This window comes from Cynoglossus semilaevis, chromosome 2, assembly GCF_000523025.1.
Source record: "Cynoglossus semilaevis isolate Cse_v1.0 chromosome 2, Cse_v1.0, whole genome shotgun sequence".
Classification (NCBI taxonomy): Eukaryota; Metazoa; Chordata; class Actinopteri; order Pleuronectiformes; family Cynoglossidae; genus Cynoglossus; species Cynoglossus semilaevis.
In genome coordinates, this window is record NC_024308.1 from 7,805,849 (window position 1) to 7,823,011 (window position 17,163).

The 17,163-nt window shown below is 42.7% G+C and overlaps 1 protein-coding gene across 5 annotated transcripts in view; it reads left to right on the top strand.

Moving 5' to 3' along the window:
- LOC103396276 (discs large homolog 1-like protein) overlaps window positions 1-17,163 on the top strand; it is a 64,433-nt gene that overhangs the window by 24,379 nt on the left and 22,891 nt on the right. For 4 of the 5 annotated variants that reach the window (XM_008334301.3, XM_025052710.1, XM_017030892.2 and 1 more), the window contains one exon: window positions 16,462-16,515. In XM_008334301.3, coding sequence (XP_008332523.1) covers window positions 16,462-16,515 — 54 coding nt within the window. Of the gene's footprint in view, window positions 1-1,359; window positions 2,219-16,461; window positions 16,516-17,163 lie in introns of those variants that run through there. The other variant, XM_017030907.2, reaches the window with a different exon arrangement.

A 17,163-nucleotide genomic window follows, 5' to 3' on the forward strand; every position in this document is an offset into this window, starting at 1 on the left:
TGGAGACGCTGTGACAGGGCTCCTTCTGCACCTGTGGCTAATCCTCCGGGAGGTTAGGGCGGCTAAATCACCTCAGGTGGCCGTGAATCTGTTGGAAATGATTCAGTTTTATTGTGTTGCCCGGGCAGTGACAGCGTCTGTAACCTGCAGGTGCTGTAACCACGCAGCCACCAGCCTGGCTGCTCACTGACTTCTGCTGCCTTTGGCCCCAGACATTAAAGCTAATCCAAGCAAGCATGTGGATCTTTGCATTATTATTTTCTCTCCCTCATGTAAGTTTGTGTGTGTGTGTTTGTGTGTGTGTGGTGTGTGTTTGCATAAGAATGAGTGAAAGTGTGTGGGAGAGCTGGGTGCTGCAGTGTCTGTAGGCAGCCGGGAGAAAGAACGCTTTTTACACACACACACACACACTCACAAAAGAACACAAGCACACAACTTATACACACAAGCTAATGAACAAATGCATGTACTGTGTGTGTGTGTGTGTGTTCTGACACTTAAACGTTAAAAGCATGCCCATTGTTGCAGTGTGAATTACGGTTATCTGCGGAAAAGCTTCTCTTGTTTCACTCTTTTTTTTCTGACACACAACTGTGTGCTTATGCAAAGCCATTACACACACACACACATGCACAATTATCATCATCTTGTTATCTGTCCATCCACAGCTTCCGTGACATTCAGCTTCTTTGTGCCTCATGTTCTGGATCCACATTCAACAGGCATTATTGCATATGATTGTGTGTGTGTGTGTGTGTGTGTGTGTGAATGCATGTGGGTGTGTATGTGTATATGCTGTAGGAATGGCGCTCTCCTAGGTCATTGGCTGCCAAAAAATGGGGGCGTGTCTAACATTTGATCGTGCATGTGTGTGTGAGAGACAGGGAGACAGAGGCATCGAGTTGCAGCTTCAATAAAGGGGAGAGATGTACAGAGACAAAGACGAGAGAAAGAAAGAGTAAGAGAGTGGGTGGAGGTAGGTAGAAAAAGAGAGGCTGAATAATGCACTGAGGGAGAGAAGGGGTGAGAGAGGGACAGAGAGAGACAAAAAGAGAGTGAGACTTGAAGCTACATCATAGATGTACGAGGGAGGGGAGGAGGAGGAAGAGTTGCTGAATGATTCTTCCAATCATCCACCTACTTCAGACGCTCCGTCCTCCCCGCATCCTTCTTACTCCCCCCTTTCATCTGTCCACCTGCCCTGTCCCGTCTTCCTTTCATATTTAATGGGAGTGGACACAGTGACAGAGGGGAGATTGACTGGTCTTCTGGAAGGACTCAGGGTAAAGGGAGGCAGGGAGGAGGAGGAGGAGGAGGAGGTGGATTGGAGGACTGAAGACGGCAGAGAAAGGATCCTTTAAATAATCAATCCTCATATCCTGCCGCTGCCTGGCCCACGCTCCCTCTCACTCTGTACTCTCTCTGAAGACGGCAGAGAAAGGAGTTGGAGCGAAGAGGAGGAGGAAGAGATTTTGGACTTGGCTCAGATGAGGATGCTGTTCATTTTTCCTGGTTAGAAAAGGGGACTGGGTTTTGGACAAGAGGGGGAACAAGGACAGCAAGGGGAATGGACTGACATGTGGACAAATGTTCTGACAGAAAGTGAGGTTTCAACTCTGGGATGACTTTTACTCCGTTAGCTCCTCCCACTCAACCGCTCACCGTTCCTTGAACTGACAGCAGATCTCTTGAGGGAGAAGGAGAAAAAGACTTTTTTTGAAGACTAGACTAACGATAAGGGAAGAAATGGAAAATGCATAAAAGAGCGACGTAGCTTTCAGGCCAAGTTGAAAAGGTGGGAAGAGTTGGTGTGTGTATATTTGACTACAAGCGGCAACAACAGACGGGGGAAGAGGGAGGGAAGTGGACAGAGGAGAGAAAGTGAAGATGAGGCAGCAGTGGAGGAGCTCCACGACGTGAGCTCTACCTTGTTTGGACTGAAGGAGGAGCAGAGACCATGAACTACATTTTTGGAAACAACACCCTCTACCCCCGCAGTGCCAGGGTGGGCGGGGGTCAGGGGACGGGGCTGGGAGTCAAGCAAAAGGTAGGGCCCAAACGGGGCTCCTCTGAGGAGTTGGCACCTCCTCACACATCCTCCCCCTCCAACTCCTCTCCTGCCTCCTCCTCACCCTCCACGTCCTCCTCTCGCTGGCAGCAGCTACTCATGTTCTTCTCCAGGAGGAGTGCCTTCACTGACTGTATCAATGCCAGCCAGGTAAAAGACGTCTCACTGTGTGTGTACGGGTGTGTGTGTGTGTGTTCGTCGGTATGTGTAGCTCTCTGTGTGTTTTAAGCTGGAGGGTTGACTGGCGATCAGGGTGGGAATCGTGTAACTTAACTCCTTTTTTTTTGTTTATGTGTGTGTATACGTGTGTGTGTGTGTGTGTGTGTGCGCACACACACACGGGGGCTGGTGATTACATTAGCAAACACTCTCTAGTTTCACTTTCTTAGCCAAAGCTTGGTGGCAGTCAGGATGAAGCAGAAGGAGGCAGTTGAAGTTGAAGCATCATTTGGACTGTGGTTTTGATAACGTTGTCATGGTAATAAGCTCCGGCAAATTGTACCAGATCCAGAAAGCGGGTGTGTTGCCATGGTAAAACCATCACTTAGTTGAGCAGTTTCAGTGGAAGCTGCTTTAGATGAGACTGAGATCAACATCTTACCAAGGAGAAAAAAAAAAAAAGAAAGAAAAATGTGTGACTAACTCGTGTGTCACTGTCGCATTGTGGTCACATTATTCCTTCAGTGACACACTGAGCATTAGGTAATCCACGCATGCTTATATGCAACGTGGTTTGGGAGCTCCTCCTAAAAATCGTGACATGTGGGTTGTTTGACTTGCTGTAGCAGAGTTCAAAGCTTTGTGTTTTTAAACCTACACAGGATAAATCTGGAGTTACACCACGGCTTACATGTGTTTCCTTGAGGCTGGTGTTGTTGATGCTGCCACTTTGAGTCATGGAAAACTGTCATTAGGGGCAAAAAGTCAGACCAGTGCAGAGAGAGTTGTGTTACATGTCAAACACATAACACTTGTTTTCATATGATGCCAGGGTGATATGCATTAATAACATACATTACAACCTATGCCCAAAATATCCTTACCAGTACTGTGCAACAACACTATCAATGTAAAACATGGTCTTCTAAATGTAGTGGTGTGAAGTAGTCCAGTGCTTTTCTGTTTGTGACTACATGCAATTCCATATGATGAAAAAAATCGCCTTTTATTTGCCTAAACTTTTCTGAGGAGAATTGATACCAGAAAAGTAAATATTTACATGGTTGCAAACCTGGAAGGTTCCATATCGTGACTATGGTTGGCAAAACACAAAGTGCCAGCTATGAAACAAGGATACAGTATGACTACAATGATATACATATATCATGGATCAAAGTATATACATGGTCTCAATATGGGGGTTAAGGCTAGGGCAAAAATCCACATATCACAACCAGGTATTCACCTCTTGTTGATCTCTGTAAGGAATAAGCTCCTGCATGTAGAAGTCTCCAGAATAAATCAGATACCAACTGTAAAAGTTATCACACTCTTCATTTTATACATGGCTTGAAGAGTGCAGGATTTAAAGTACACTTGTAAAGAAAAAATCAACTGCACTATACTTGCAGTGATATTTTCAGCATGAAACAGTTGGCTCTTTTATTTAACCTACATTTGTTGATTTACAAAAAAAAATCAAGCAGTTGTGTTTATCCAAATATTGCTTTTTTTGTGTTTAAAATGTAAATATTTATCTTGTAAACACTGCAGGAATTGTGAATCCAATTTGCTTTCATTCCTTTAACACCTCATCTGGGAGAAAAGCTAATTTCCCCCAGAACGTAAAACGTCAGCAAAGGTTGCCCACTGATAAACTGCCTTTCAAGCATAAAGCCGGCCCGTATAAATCCTATCGGTAATAAACTATACTCGCTATCATAAAGTTTTCTGAGGAAGTAAAGCAGTGTAACTCCAAATATAGTGCAGGGCAGATGTCAAACAGAGAGTCTCAGAAAATAAAAATCACCCCAAATCCAGCATTGTGTTGCTCCTGTTGAGATTCTGAACCTCCATAATGTATTTTTATCCTTTCACTTTGTTGATATGATAAATGTATAAGACTTTAGTAATACCCTTAGCTCTGTATTGCCCCCCTCTGTCACACTGTTCCTTTGAAAATATGAGCTGTGCAGAGCCGTTGCCAAAGCCAAGAAGATTGGCTTTACATCAACGTTAATCATAATCTAACCCTCCACCGTCTGGGAGGAAGGAGTATATACAGCAACGACAGTATGACTTGGAGTTTATGTAAATCAATACGTGTTTGTCTGGGTGCTTACCTTAAACCACAACATCCATACCTCTTCATCTGTGGGTGCCTGGATGCTAGAACATAGTTGGGAGTTTGCAGAAGTCATGAGAAAACACAGGTGGCGGTCTACTAGCATATGTTCAGTCACAGCAGCTGCATATTCAAATACGGCAGTGATTCAGCAGCCCACCAAGGGCCCATTAACGAGCCACTAGGAAGGTACTGCTATTTACTTTGAGGATGTGAATGTAGATCTCTTCTTTTGTGAACACACGGCACAGACTCTGTGGGCAGTAAGTGGCCAAAAGTTATTTTAGGCACCGAGCAAGACGTCCATAAGCTTCCTCCATAAATACTCCGTGTTCACAGAAACTGCAAATGAAAATTTGCAAAATACATCTTAAGTTTCTCTTCTCAAAAATTAAAGGAGCTGTAGTAGGCTTTACTCTTGGTAGTCATTGAAATACAATTTAATAACACATTAATAACACAATTTATTTTACATTGTCCATGGGATTAAAAACTAGGGATGGCTCTGTACAACCTTTTTATGTCCGATACCGGTACTGCAACTTGGAGTATCTGCTGATACTGATATCAATCTGATACCTTCTTTTTAACTCTAGCATGCAGTGGGCTGCCGTTGTAGAGGTGATAGTGTTCCTGTTTTTTTTTTTTTTTTACCAATATCGGACCGATACCAATCCTGAGTATCAGATTGAGCCAACCCTATTAAAAATAAACATTTACTCTTTCGGGTGAGAGGAAATGGTCCAGATTTGTGACATTATTTCATTAGTTATAGCTTAATTAATGCCTTAGGCCTCAGGTCAAAGCCTTGGCAACGATTACGCTCACAATGGAAAAAAAAACCTATGACTTATTTTAGCACTTACTTCTCCTTTGATGCTATTAACAAAAATAATCGTCTGCCCTTTGATTTCTGCAGACATTTTATGGTAATTGTATTTGAACCTATAACCTCATGGCCTGTGTAGGTTAATGAAGGCAGAACGTTCTGTGACGCATGTCCCAGTGACCACATACTTCTCAGACTGCTGCAAATGACAAATGGAGTGATGTCTCTGCTGGATGCAAACCTGCATTATTGATCGTGATGAATGGGGCGCCACTCACATTACTCAGCCCTACAGCACTTATACAGTTGTCTGCTGAAACACAGCTCAATCCATGGAAAAGGTACACACCCCCTGACCAGACCTGCCCGCAGTGATCATACAGGCCACTGTCTACACAAAGTGTTGATGTTTTGAGGCCCACACTGTGTCTACTGTGGGGTAGAGCACTGAATCTCCAGCTGCAAGGACTTCACTTGGTCTGTAAAAATTATCTTTTTTTTTTTTAACAAAAATGATCTTTTTTCGTTCCAACGAGGCACCTTTAGCTTGAAATACCATCTCAATGTCTGGCGTGTTATTTGACAGGTCTGGTTTGCGTCAGACCAGCGTCATACCAGCGTCACCAAGCACGGGTTGAAGCTGACAAGCTGACACTATTGTCAAATAAATTGCAAAGGCCTGTAGACCAATTAATATTGTTGAGGACAATGGCTTCCACTAAGTTTTGAAAGCAGCCCTCGACAGGTTTTACAGTCCACTGTCATGGTGCACAGTAATGACCAACACTGTGACACTAAAGTTATAGGTTTGCATATGTTTCTTGACATTTTCCCTTATTAATAATCCCATCATTTGGATTAGTCATGAAAAACAAAGCAAGTAAGGAACATATAAATCACAATAAATTCTGCCTCATTCCAATCATGCACAATTGTGATTAATCCTCAGCTTCCCTGTGGTTTATCACATTGTCAATTCCTAACGTACACGTAGTGTGAAGGAAAGTTTCAACTTTGACTGTTCTGCCCCAGGACAGACCTGAGGATGTCTGGCAGCTGTGTGGCTTAGCTGAATATGTCACTGTCACTTGTTGATGTGCACCGTGCTGTAGCTACCAGCAAAACTCTGACAAATGTAGAAAGGTAACTGTGTTTAGAGGAAAAGAGACATTTTCTTGAATGAAATCTAAGATTGCAGCTAAAACACGTTCAGTCGCTGGATCAGAAATGTTAACAATGCATAAATACAGTGGGAATCTGTACAATAAGGTCTACACACCACCACCTCCACCTCCTCCTCCTCCTCCTCCTCCTCTAACTTAGCCCCTATGGCCTTCATTCTGATCTAGGTATGTATTATTGATGAGTGGTACAGCAGAGGTATGAAAGTCGTCCTGGCTCTTTACAAAGATCACTAAAAGCCTTAAAGAGGTGTTTAGTGGTCACAGGAAATGGAGGTAGAGAGGGATGGACAGAACAGTAGAGAGGAGGACGAAGAGAACGAGAGAGATGGACAGAGACACTGGAGGAGAAAACGAGTGATTGATTAGGATCGTGAGAGATATGTAATACAGTAGCCTGTTAGTCAGAACTATATCGTGTGTGTTATCCTTCTGATAATTATGTATAATCCAATAAAGAGAGTCAATGGAGTCAGCTGAGAACTTGGTTAAACGGATATCCGTCAGTCATTTAGTCTTTCTAAGCCCTGTACTTCAGACAACGTCCTGTAAACAACATAAAAGCATAAAAGTGTAGTTTGGTCATTCACTTGAACTGAACACTGAACAAATGATATTTAATAAGAACGTGCAGTATATTTAAAATGTATCAAAGATGAGGGAGATATTTTTACACCGACAAATGATATTTAATAAGAACGTGCAGAAACCAGTCAAGTATCAGTGAAGGACACAAAGACAATAACAGTACTTTGTGTCCATGTTTTTTAGCTCTCAATGTTAAATTAATATTTTTTTAAATACTGGACTTAGACTTAAAATAACTACATTCCTATATTTCAAAATGTATTTTATTTGCACTATAACAAAATGAATGAATGATGAGGTTTTCTCGAAATGGGTTTTGCAGTTAATGGTGATTGGTTGATTAGCACGGCATATAGAATGGTGACCATTGTGATGTAGTTACATGTCATGCCAAGGTTCAAATCCACACGGTGTCAAATTCCACATTGTGTTGTGTCAGGAAGGGCGTCCGACGTCTAATCTCCAAACCCAAAACCCCACGGTGCCAAAGCTACATGACATCTGCCCCTGTTGCCACCCCTGATAGGGTAACAGCCAGAAGTGATTGATTTTCCTTCCCTATTAAAATTTAAGAGTGTAATTCTATTTGTCCATGTGTTGGTGTCGCTATTATCTGGAACAGGTTTAAAGTCCAGTTAAATATCATGGCGTCATCATCATACATCTAATGGAAAAGAAAAAAAAAGGCCTTTACAAAACCCTTACCCTAACACAAATCATTAACTCTCTTGGGTCTTACTGCAAAGTGCATTTGTACAGAGGAGTAAACCCCCTCCTCCCCCAACACCCTCCAGACACACCTCTCTCGTAGAGAGTGGCTCATTATTCTCCTGCTGCTCAAGGAAACTTTCCACTTTCCCTGTGCCTCCAGGGATATTAATGTACAAACAGGGAATGATCTGGTTTCCTCGCTCTTCTCTTTTATCTGTTTGTATTATTGTTTGGTGTTATTGAAGTGCAGAGAAAAAAAAAAAAACCCTTTCTTTGCCCAAACTCTCCTGGCTCATATACACAGTGAAGCCTGTTCACGGACTCTGGTGCTGAACCTCTAAAGATCATCTGTTGCTGAGTGGGCACTCGGTGGAACAGAGGAACCAAATTAATAGTTGCATTTTTGTGTTTTCACACCGTAGCTGTGAATTTTCTGCCTCCCACAGTTTGTGCTCACTCAGAGACTTTACATCACCGCCTCGGAGAAACGGATCTTCACAGCACTCAGAGGGAAGAAAGGATTTGTGTGGTGTTGTTTCTTTATTTAATACACAATCAGATCAGATTACAGTCGTACCGTGGTCGGCGCTGTGCTCCTATCACATTAGAGTAAATATTGAAGAGAACTGAAGGATCAAAGCCACAACATGGAAACCTGTGCGTGTTCAGACACGTTTGAAACCCTGACAGCAACATGACTCACGTGTTCATCATATGTGTGAACTTCAACATTTCTTCTGCGGTGGTGGCCGTTTTTTTTTTACATTCTGGGCATATACAAGTGGTGCTAATACTGGGCGATGAAGGTGGTGGTGGGGAAGGGGGGGGGGGCGCGTGTGTTTACAACTGGATTACAGTTGTCCATGGTAACCGATGAGCTTCGCCTATGGTGTGTGCCCATCACTGTGGGTGACATCAGCTGCTGTCATGGTGACGCTGCTGATCAACAGGCAGAGCATCTGTCTGTCTGTGTTTTTGTAGATTCATGTGGAAATTCATTATTATTAATGTTATGAATCCTTTTTGCTGGGACGTTTGACTGAACAGTCAGTCATGCAATGCATGTTCGAATGCACATACAGCAGTAAGTGCATGAGTTTATGGTCTGCAAGTATGGGAGGTGCAAACACACACACACACAGCAGCCTTAATCATAACCATTCTGGCAGTACGGTTTGTAACTTGCTTTTAAAAGTATTCCGGGTATTGCTGCCCTCTCGCTCCACCCCATTTACTGTATAAGTAGTGTATACAGTGTATACTCTCCAGCTTCAGATGTGCTGCAGTGAGTGGCTCAATAACTGGTGCATGTTCTTGCCACGGCTGGATGACTGTTCCAGCCGCCACTTCAAACTGTACAAAATAGTTACAACATGGTCCAGCAGAGGGCACTTGTACCTCAGATGCTGTGTTTTTCCGTCAGTAAAAGAAGATGTTGTTGCTGTTTTTATGTGAATAAACAGCATATTTTACATTTCAATTTTGAATCGAACCATTTGTAAAAGGAGGATCATTTATTCATAATAATTTAGAAAAATTGGATTAAATACAAAATGTTTTGAATGTATCAACCTCTAAATACATGGTAGATATGTGTTTTGTACTAGATCATCACTTTTATTATTGGGACTTTTGGACTTTACAGTAAAAAATAAGGAGGACTTCTATCCATTAGGTGTGAAAGCATAACTAGAACTGGACGGACTGGACTGGCAGAGTAGCAGATAAATACAGTATATATTTGAAACACCTGCAGGAGATACAGAGAGAATCACAAGGAAACATGATCTGTCAGGGAACAAAGGAAGCAACCTGGTGTTTATGATGAAAGGCTGATTATAGAAAGAGGTGTAGGGATAGGAGAGCTCAGGTGACTACAGGGCTGATGAAAGCAGGTGTGCAGAAGGGTGGGGCAGAGGGGCAAAAAAACCTGAAGACATCAAGGGGGGGTGGGTAAAAAGAGATCAGGCTGACGACATCACGATTTCTGATTCTGAGTGCGGTGGATCCCAGGCTGATCTGTTCATTACTGCCATTCAATAAGTCCATCCATCCATCCATTTTCATCTGCTTAACCGTTACCGGGTCACAGGGGCGGCAGTCTCCATCACCCAAATCACACTGCACCGCACAATCCCCCCGTGAACCTTCCTGCGGGTGGTGAGTCCACTGGAAGGCGCCAACTGGGGTTACAGGGTTTGATCTTGCCCATGAGGTGAACCCTGGGGTTCCACACCAATGACAGAGACATTGCCTCTGGGCCAAAGCACTACTCCCATTCAATAAGTACTGAGGAAAAAATAGAATACTTTGCAACTAATGTACTTTTATAGTTAAATAATGCAGTGCTTGAGGTTTGCCGGTTTCTAATCACTTTGTGCTGCAGCAGTGGTGATAGAACCTCAGTCTCTGCCAAACCTCCTCAAGACTCTGAAAGCAGGTTTTCAGTTGAGTCATTAGTGGAGGCTCAATGCTGACGGACGCCTATAATAGAGGCTAAATGGCAGAGGATGAATGGCAAACCTCCATGTGGCAGACGTGAGCCCATAGCTCTAATAGGAAGTGTGTTGATCTATTACAGCAGAAATATTAGCTATGAGTGAGTACAATACTCTGTTCCAGGCCCATTACTACTTATTTGGACTTTGAAGCCTCCGGGGAAAATGGATCTAAAGGCATTGTGAGTCGTGCGGATATTTTGGTTCAGATTCCTGCGCTGCAGTATGTCACACGACAGATCACTCTTACATCATCTGAATACAGTGTCCTGACTTAAAATAGACTCTGTTTTATCACTTTGTCTCCTTTTTGGAACATTGAATAAACTTCCTACCCTCGACACTGGCAGTAATCCTCGTTAATTAGGTTAGTAAGATTGGTGCATGTCCTTTCAAATGGTCTTTTTTTGTATTACGGGATTTGGAAGTCATCCATGACGTTTCTGTGTTGTGGATGACTAATTGATACAGTTGTTTCCAGCTAGCATTTATGTTCAGTATCTGTAAACAAGGACACAGGATGTGAATGATGGTGAGGAGGTTGGAAATACAATTATGGAAATATGGGGAAAAAAAACAGATTAATTATTATTATTGGAAATGGAAATGTAGCCAAGATTCAACCAGACTCTACACAGCAACAGATTCTTGCATGGTTTGAACATACAATGCTGTAGATATACTGTATGTAAAACTGCGACGATCAGCTCACATATAATGAGGGGTAATTGCTGTTATCATCCTGTTCAGGCTGTTTTTTTCTGTCTTCCATCATTACCCTCTCTGAGGGGGACGCTGAGCCCCTCTGCTGGTGAGACTCAATATTACAACCTGGTCTCTCTAGACTAGTATTACAGTAGTAGTTGTCTGGTAGTTAACCTTTGACCTTTGGTTGACCTTTCTGAGGTCAGCTATTTCAAACAATCCGTGGTTTCTTCACATTGACAAATGAAGCAAAGCTAAGAAGTATTGACAAGGTTGCTGAGTTTGCACAAATATATACTGGACCTTGAAGGAAGTAAAAATGATCTTGATGGGAAAAAATCTATTAGGGAAGTGTTTTTCTCCTAATGAAAAACCATTGGCATGAATTCAATAGTTTTACTTTTGGTTAAAAAAAAATCAATTCAATATACTGATTTTTTTTTAAGCCAACTTAACCACTTAGTCTGGTCTGAGAGTAATGTGTGCATGAGCACTTGACTATAATTAATATGTCTATTACACTAATTGGACTGAGGGGAAAAGGATGGAGGCTCAATAAGCGAGGGTGTTGAACGCTGGAATTTCAGTCAGGTCTGACACAGAACATAAACAGTTAGGAAAACCATTTTACTGGAATAAGCAAATTAAAATTGAAGTTCCTTATTGGTCCCACAATAGAGGGAATTCACAGTGTCAGTCTTTGCAACCCACACAGGCTGCTGTAGGAGGCGCTATTAGCTATGTGGTCCCTACACAGAACACAGAACCTTCTGTTTGTAAGGCAGATGGGTGAGGCAGTTCTGATCATTGGTCAGCAGTTTGTTTTTTTGCTTAGAAAAGAATGTATTGCTGGTAGAAGAATTCCATTAAAGTTGGAAGAAGCTGCACTATGTATTTTTGAATCTTAAAGCACGAGATAGGGTTAGTGAAGAACTGTAGTTCTGTTTGAAAAAAAAAGAAGTGGCAGAAAAGTATGTAAAAGTGGTGCAGGACCGGCTGATGAGACATTGTGTGCAGGTTTACTATAGAGCAGATGATTAATTTTGGTGACCCCTGGAGGTTGCAGTGAAAAAGGAGAAGAATAATTGAATTGAATCACATCTTTGTCTTTACTTTAATATACACACAGAAATTGTCCGTCGTAAATGTGCTTGAACCCTGAGGGCATGATGGCATTTTTGCAAAAAATTGCACGTTCTAAATGACCTAAACCCTACTCTTAGCTCTTCCAAACAGCTTTATGTACATGGCAGCTGTTATTACTACTACTTCTTTTTTTTTACCTCATGTCTAGAAGCTACTTTTCTCCCTTTTCTTACATTTTCATGTCACAGCAGTCATTCCACCCCCCAGCACTGTATTAGTGTTGGCTTCATTTGGCTGTAGAACACTAACAGCCTATTCTCCTTGCTCATACTCTCCTGGCTGAGTGGTTAGCCTGGAGCGCTAGCAGCACTTTGCACACACACACATACCCAGAAACACACTTGGCATCTTTATGTGGTTTTTGTGCACTTCCCTCACCCTCCCCTTCACATACTGTTCTTCTCTGCATGTGGCTCATCTTTGTGTGCATGTCACAGATTATTCAGAGCTATATGATATATTGTCTAGATAAGTAGCTCCATCATTACCTAAAAAACACTTACAGTATTATTCCTAGAATGTAGGACAACACACAGACACACACCGTAACTCGTAACAGGCGTTTCATCGACTGTATTGGAGCTGACCTGACCTGCCTTAATGCTTTGGAAAGAACAAGATGAAGGGTTATAGAAGGGACATGCCTCCACCAATCACAGCTCTCCGTTCACTGAATACACACACAAACACACACTATCGCTGTCCCTGCTTGCCTATTGATTAGTCATGCCTGGTTGCTGTCATGTGCAGGAGTCTAGGGGAAGTCCCTAATTGGTTGGTCCGGGAAAGAGAGAGTAGGAAAGAGGGGAGAGCTGCAGAGAGGGCGGTCAGAGGGTGATGAGATGGAGGCAGCAAAGAAAGATGAGAGAGGCTGAGGAGGAACGTAAAGATTTGGTCTTTTGATTAAACCTACAGAAGGACTGGATGAAGCAAGAGACAAGACAATTATAAATAACTATGATATTGAGAACTGCTGAACTTTAATCTCTTATTAAATTAAAAAAAAAAAACCTCATAAAAACATTTAAACCTCAATAATGAGCTCTACATCTTGCCTGAGACGAATACACCAAACTGCATCATTGACATGGAAATCTATCCTCCAACTTTGAACCAAACAGCTGGATACTAGGAAATTGGAATGACTGACGACTGGAGGGAATTACAGTTATGGAATAAGAAGGAAATATACTACCCTGGACTGTACAGGACAGGAACAGAGGTCATTCGGTCGCAGGTCTACAGTGTTTCCCATTACCTTCAGACTTTGGACGATCTCCATGCTCCTGAAAGCAAGATAGGAGTTGCCCTCAAGAGGAAACTATCTTCTGGGACCAGTCAATGTTTTAGTTAGTTGTGGATTGACGATGACTGGGAGGATTGTTTTCTAATGTCTTCATTCACTCACCCTTCTTAAATAGAATGGATTGAATAAAAAGCCATTGTGCTGAACCTAAGAAGGCTGGAAGGTTCTGGAGCCATGACCTACATATTTTGGACTCATGAATCTGAGGAGGTGCTTTTTTATCACTCTTAAGGAGACAGGAGCGCAGTCTCGGTGAAAATACAGCACTAAGAACTGGATTACCTTTTAAATGTCCGCAGCTATGACCACTTACTTTAACAGCCATGAGTTCTGCTGCAGCCCCAAGAAGCCCAGCAGTGGCTCCACTAAAAGCAAATCTGGAAAAGGGAAGTCCAAATCCAGCAAGAACATCCCTCATTCAAAACAAACCCAGAATTTACTTCAAATACAGACTTCAAATCAACTACTACCTTCGCCCCTGCCCTCGCCAAAGTGCCATCATCATTCGCCAAAACACCTGCTCCCTTCGCCGTCTCCGAGCTACTATCACATAGCACCAGCATCTCCAAATCGTCAGTTACCTCCACCCTCGCCAACATACCACCTGGCTCCACCGTCACCCAGTCACCGTCTCCACTCATCGAGCCACCAGCAACTTCATCTGTCCCCAAGTCATCAGCATCTTCATCAGCAGTCCCACGCCTCGACCTCACCCTGTCACCTGTTCTCCTCTCTTTCAACACATCAACTCTACCAACATCACCCGCAGCAAACCCAGCTCCATCCACCCAGTCACCAGTTTTTAATTCAGCCGCACCAGCACCACTATCCTCCTCTTCTTCCTCACGCCTCCCAGTCTCTGTCCATCCACCCTTTCCACTCAGCCCAGCTCCCCCTTTGCCCTGGGCTGAATGGGTACGGTTGGAACACCCTGCCAACTAAACTGACCAACAGGAGCTCTAAAGGAAAGTTCCCTAATTTAAAGGACAGTGTCAAAAAGAGTCCCACGAAGAGTAAAGGCAAGGGCAAAGCTGGGGTCAGGCCGTGGCCCAATAACACATGCATGTGGACCGCACATTCAACGGCAGCTCCTCCACATCTGCTGCTCACCCACTTCCCACAAATCCAGGCTCATTATATACAGGTAGGCTGACCGGGTGGCTGTTCTCATGTGGCTCATGGGTCAAAAGGTGGTTCAGCATTTGACCAGAGGGCCCGTTTAGTATTTTGCAACTTTTTAACTGTATAATTACATAATCATCTAATTGGACTTGGAGTATTGTATAAATGACACTAGATAAACTGAGGAGAGAGCAGCCAGGTGTTTGTTAGCTGTTGCTTGGGTCATTATTGCTCTGTACGTCTGCTGTATAGACTCTGCAAAGAGGCACCAGGTAGTAATTAGCATGATTAGCACGTCTCCGCTGATCTGATTAGAGCCAGGTTAAATATAACGAGCCCATTATTCAAATAGAGATTTGTGGCAGATTTGGAAGACGAGTTAATGAGTGACAGTAAAAGTAGTGTCTACAGGTGGAGAGGACGCTGTGAAGTTGGACTTCAACAGCGGTTCTGTTTGATAAAAGTTCCAAGTGCAGAACTGATGTGTAAGGAAGGCAAGGTCAAAAGAAAGTGAGAAGAAAAAAGCTTTTAATTAGTTTTAACCCAGTCAGTTGTCATTAGGTGTAACTTGGTCAGTTATTAAAGACGACTTACAGTCGTCCACAGCAAACCTTGGTGTCCATCGCCAAACCATGGCGTGGAAAGCATTTGCCATAGTACTGTAGTACACTTCCTCAGCTGATGTTAACCAGATCATAACAGCGCAGTAACACATCCAGTGTAACAGCAATTATGTAACAATTACATATAAATGCAAGAACACAAACATAATTGTTACATAATTGAGCTGTTTGTCACTGCTTTCTAACGGATTACAAACTGACTGGCCAGATTTATCACTCGCTCCACTCCCCCTCCCTCTCTCTCTCTTTCACACACACACACATGCACACAACACACAGAAACAAAGATGTCCCCACAGCTGCTGTATCTCTTTTCTCCTCACTAGTTTCTCTATCCCTGCGTAGGTATTCACGTTTAGTTTTATTCATTTTCCTTCTTTCTTGCCTCTGCTTCAGTGAAGGTTGTGTACGTTTGGTTTGTAACCTCTGCTCCTTACGGCTGTTGTTGAGCAGCCAGATTTGACTTTCCCAATCATGGCCATAATCCCTCTGATCCTCTGCCTCTTTCTGTTCCTGTGTTGGATAAAGCATCAGTCATTCAGACTGATGGACAGCTGGACATGTGGTGCTGGAGAGAGAAGATAAAGGAGTAGAAATGAGGGAGAGAGAGAGAGGTTAGGATTAGAGAAGACCAATAGATGCCATTGTTGCTCTGTTGTGCATTGATTTCTGCTGAAATCCACCCCGAGCGTCTTTTCCCGTTTCATTTTTGTTCATGCAGTTGGTTCGAGGACTCTTTTATTTTTTTTGATGAGGAACACAAGTCCGAGCTTCAGGTTGCCCTTTGTGGACTGACTTGATTAGAAGTCTGTAACCTAATTCTGTCCAGTTTCAATTTGGAACTGCAGGCACTGAATTGGTGTGCAGCAAATATTTACTAAGAGAGACAGGAGTTAGTTAGACAGGTGGTACGGTGTGTTGACTTTGACACTAATGTCTGACCTGCTGTGGTTAGTTATGAATAGTTTGTGAAAAGATAATCAGTCTTTGTAGAGAAACAGAAGAAATGAAGCCGTTGCTCCGTAGAGATAACGAACCGTCTTAGACACTAAGGTTGAGGACGTTGTTGATCTGGTCTTAGTAAATTCTGACAATATTGCAGTAAAGCTACTTCAGTTCTGTAATGCATGCTTGGCAGTGTAGTACAGTTGTACTCACAGCTACTTCAGTTCTGTAATGCGTGCTTGGCAGTGTAGTACAGTTGTACTCCGTAGTCCGCGGGCTGTGCAGTATGTCATGTGGTGCATGTCGTAGCTCTGCGGTGGCTTCCTGTAGTAGCACAGGTTTTCGACATGCCGTACGAAAACCTGAGAAGAGTAAGTCGTGGTTTCACACTTTCCAACGTCTGTCGGTGAACAAAAAAGGGGGAAGTTTCACGATTCTTCTGGTCTCTCTTTCAGGCCAACCCTCCGCCGGTGGTGGTCAACGCAGACAGCATCGATACTCCTCCCTATGTGAGTACCACCTGTGTATAACTGAATACCTGATCATGTACTGTGTAAAAGGTTCATTGGTCATGTGACAGAGTTTGAAACCCACCACAGTGTCCATAGGCTTCTGCTGTAATGCGATGACTTTTAGTGCTGATAAATATATGTCGTCCAGGTCCAGAGAAATGACTTGCAGACAGAAGAAGAACAAGAAACACATTTTGTCGGTTAATAAATACATCAAACAGTTTTTGGTTTGAGTCTTAGTTGCAATTTACAATATAATTTCTTTTTTCCTGATTTTAATTCACTGCATTTGACAGTTTATACAGGAAATAGTTATAGAAATAGAGTTCAACACTGTTAAGAAGCCTTTCAAACCTCCTCAAAGGAAACTCTTGTCTTTATCCACTGTCTGAAAGAGAAATTATTGATAAATACATCAAGGTTTTATCCAGATTTAAATATGGAACACCAAAAATGTCACTTATATAATTTGTTTCTGCACCGACTATATATAGTTCCTGTCACACCTCATTCAAACGTAGCACCTTTTGTTTTCACACTGCTGTTGTAGTAACTTATTAATATAACAAAGCGATAAGTAATTATTAACTTATATTTACACGGACAAACACGGCAGCTAAAAAGACAATTGAAGTGGGCTGATGG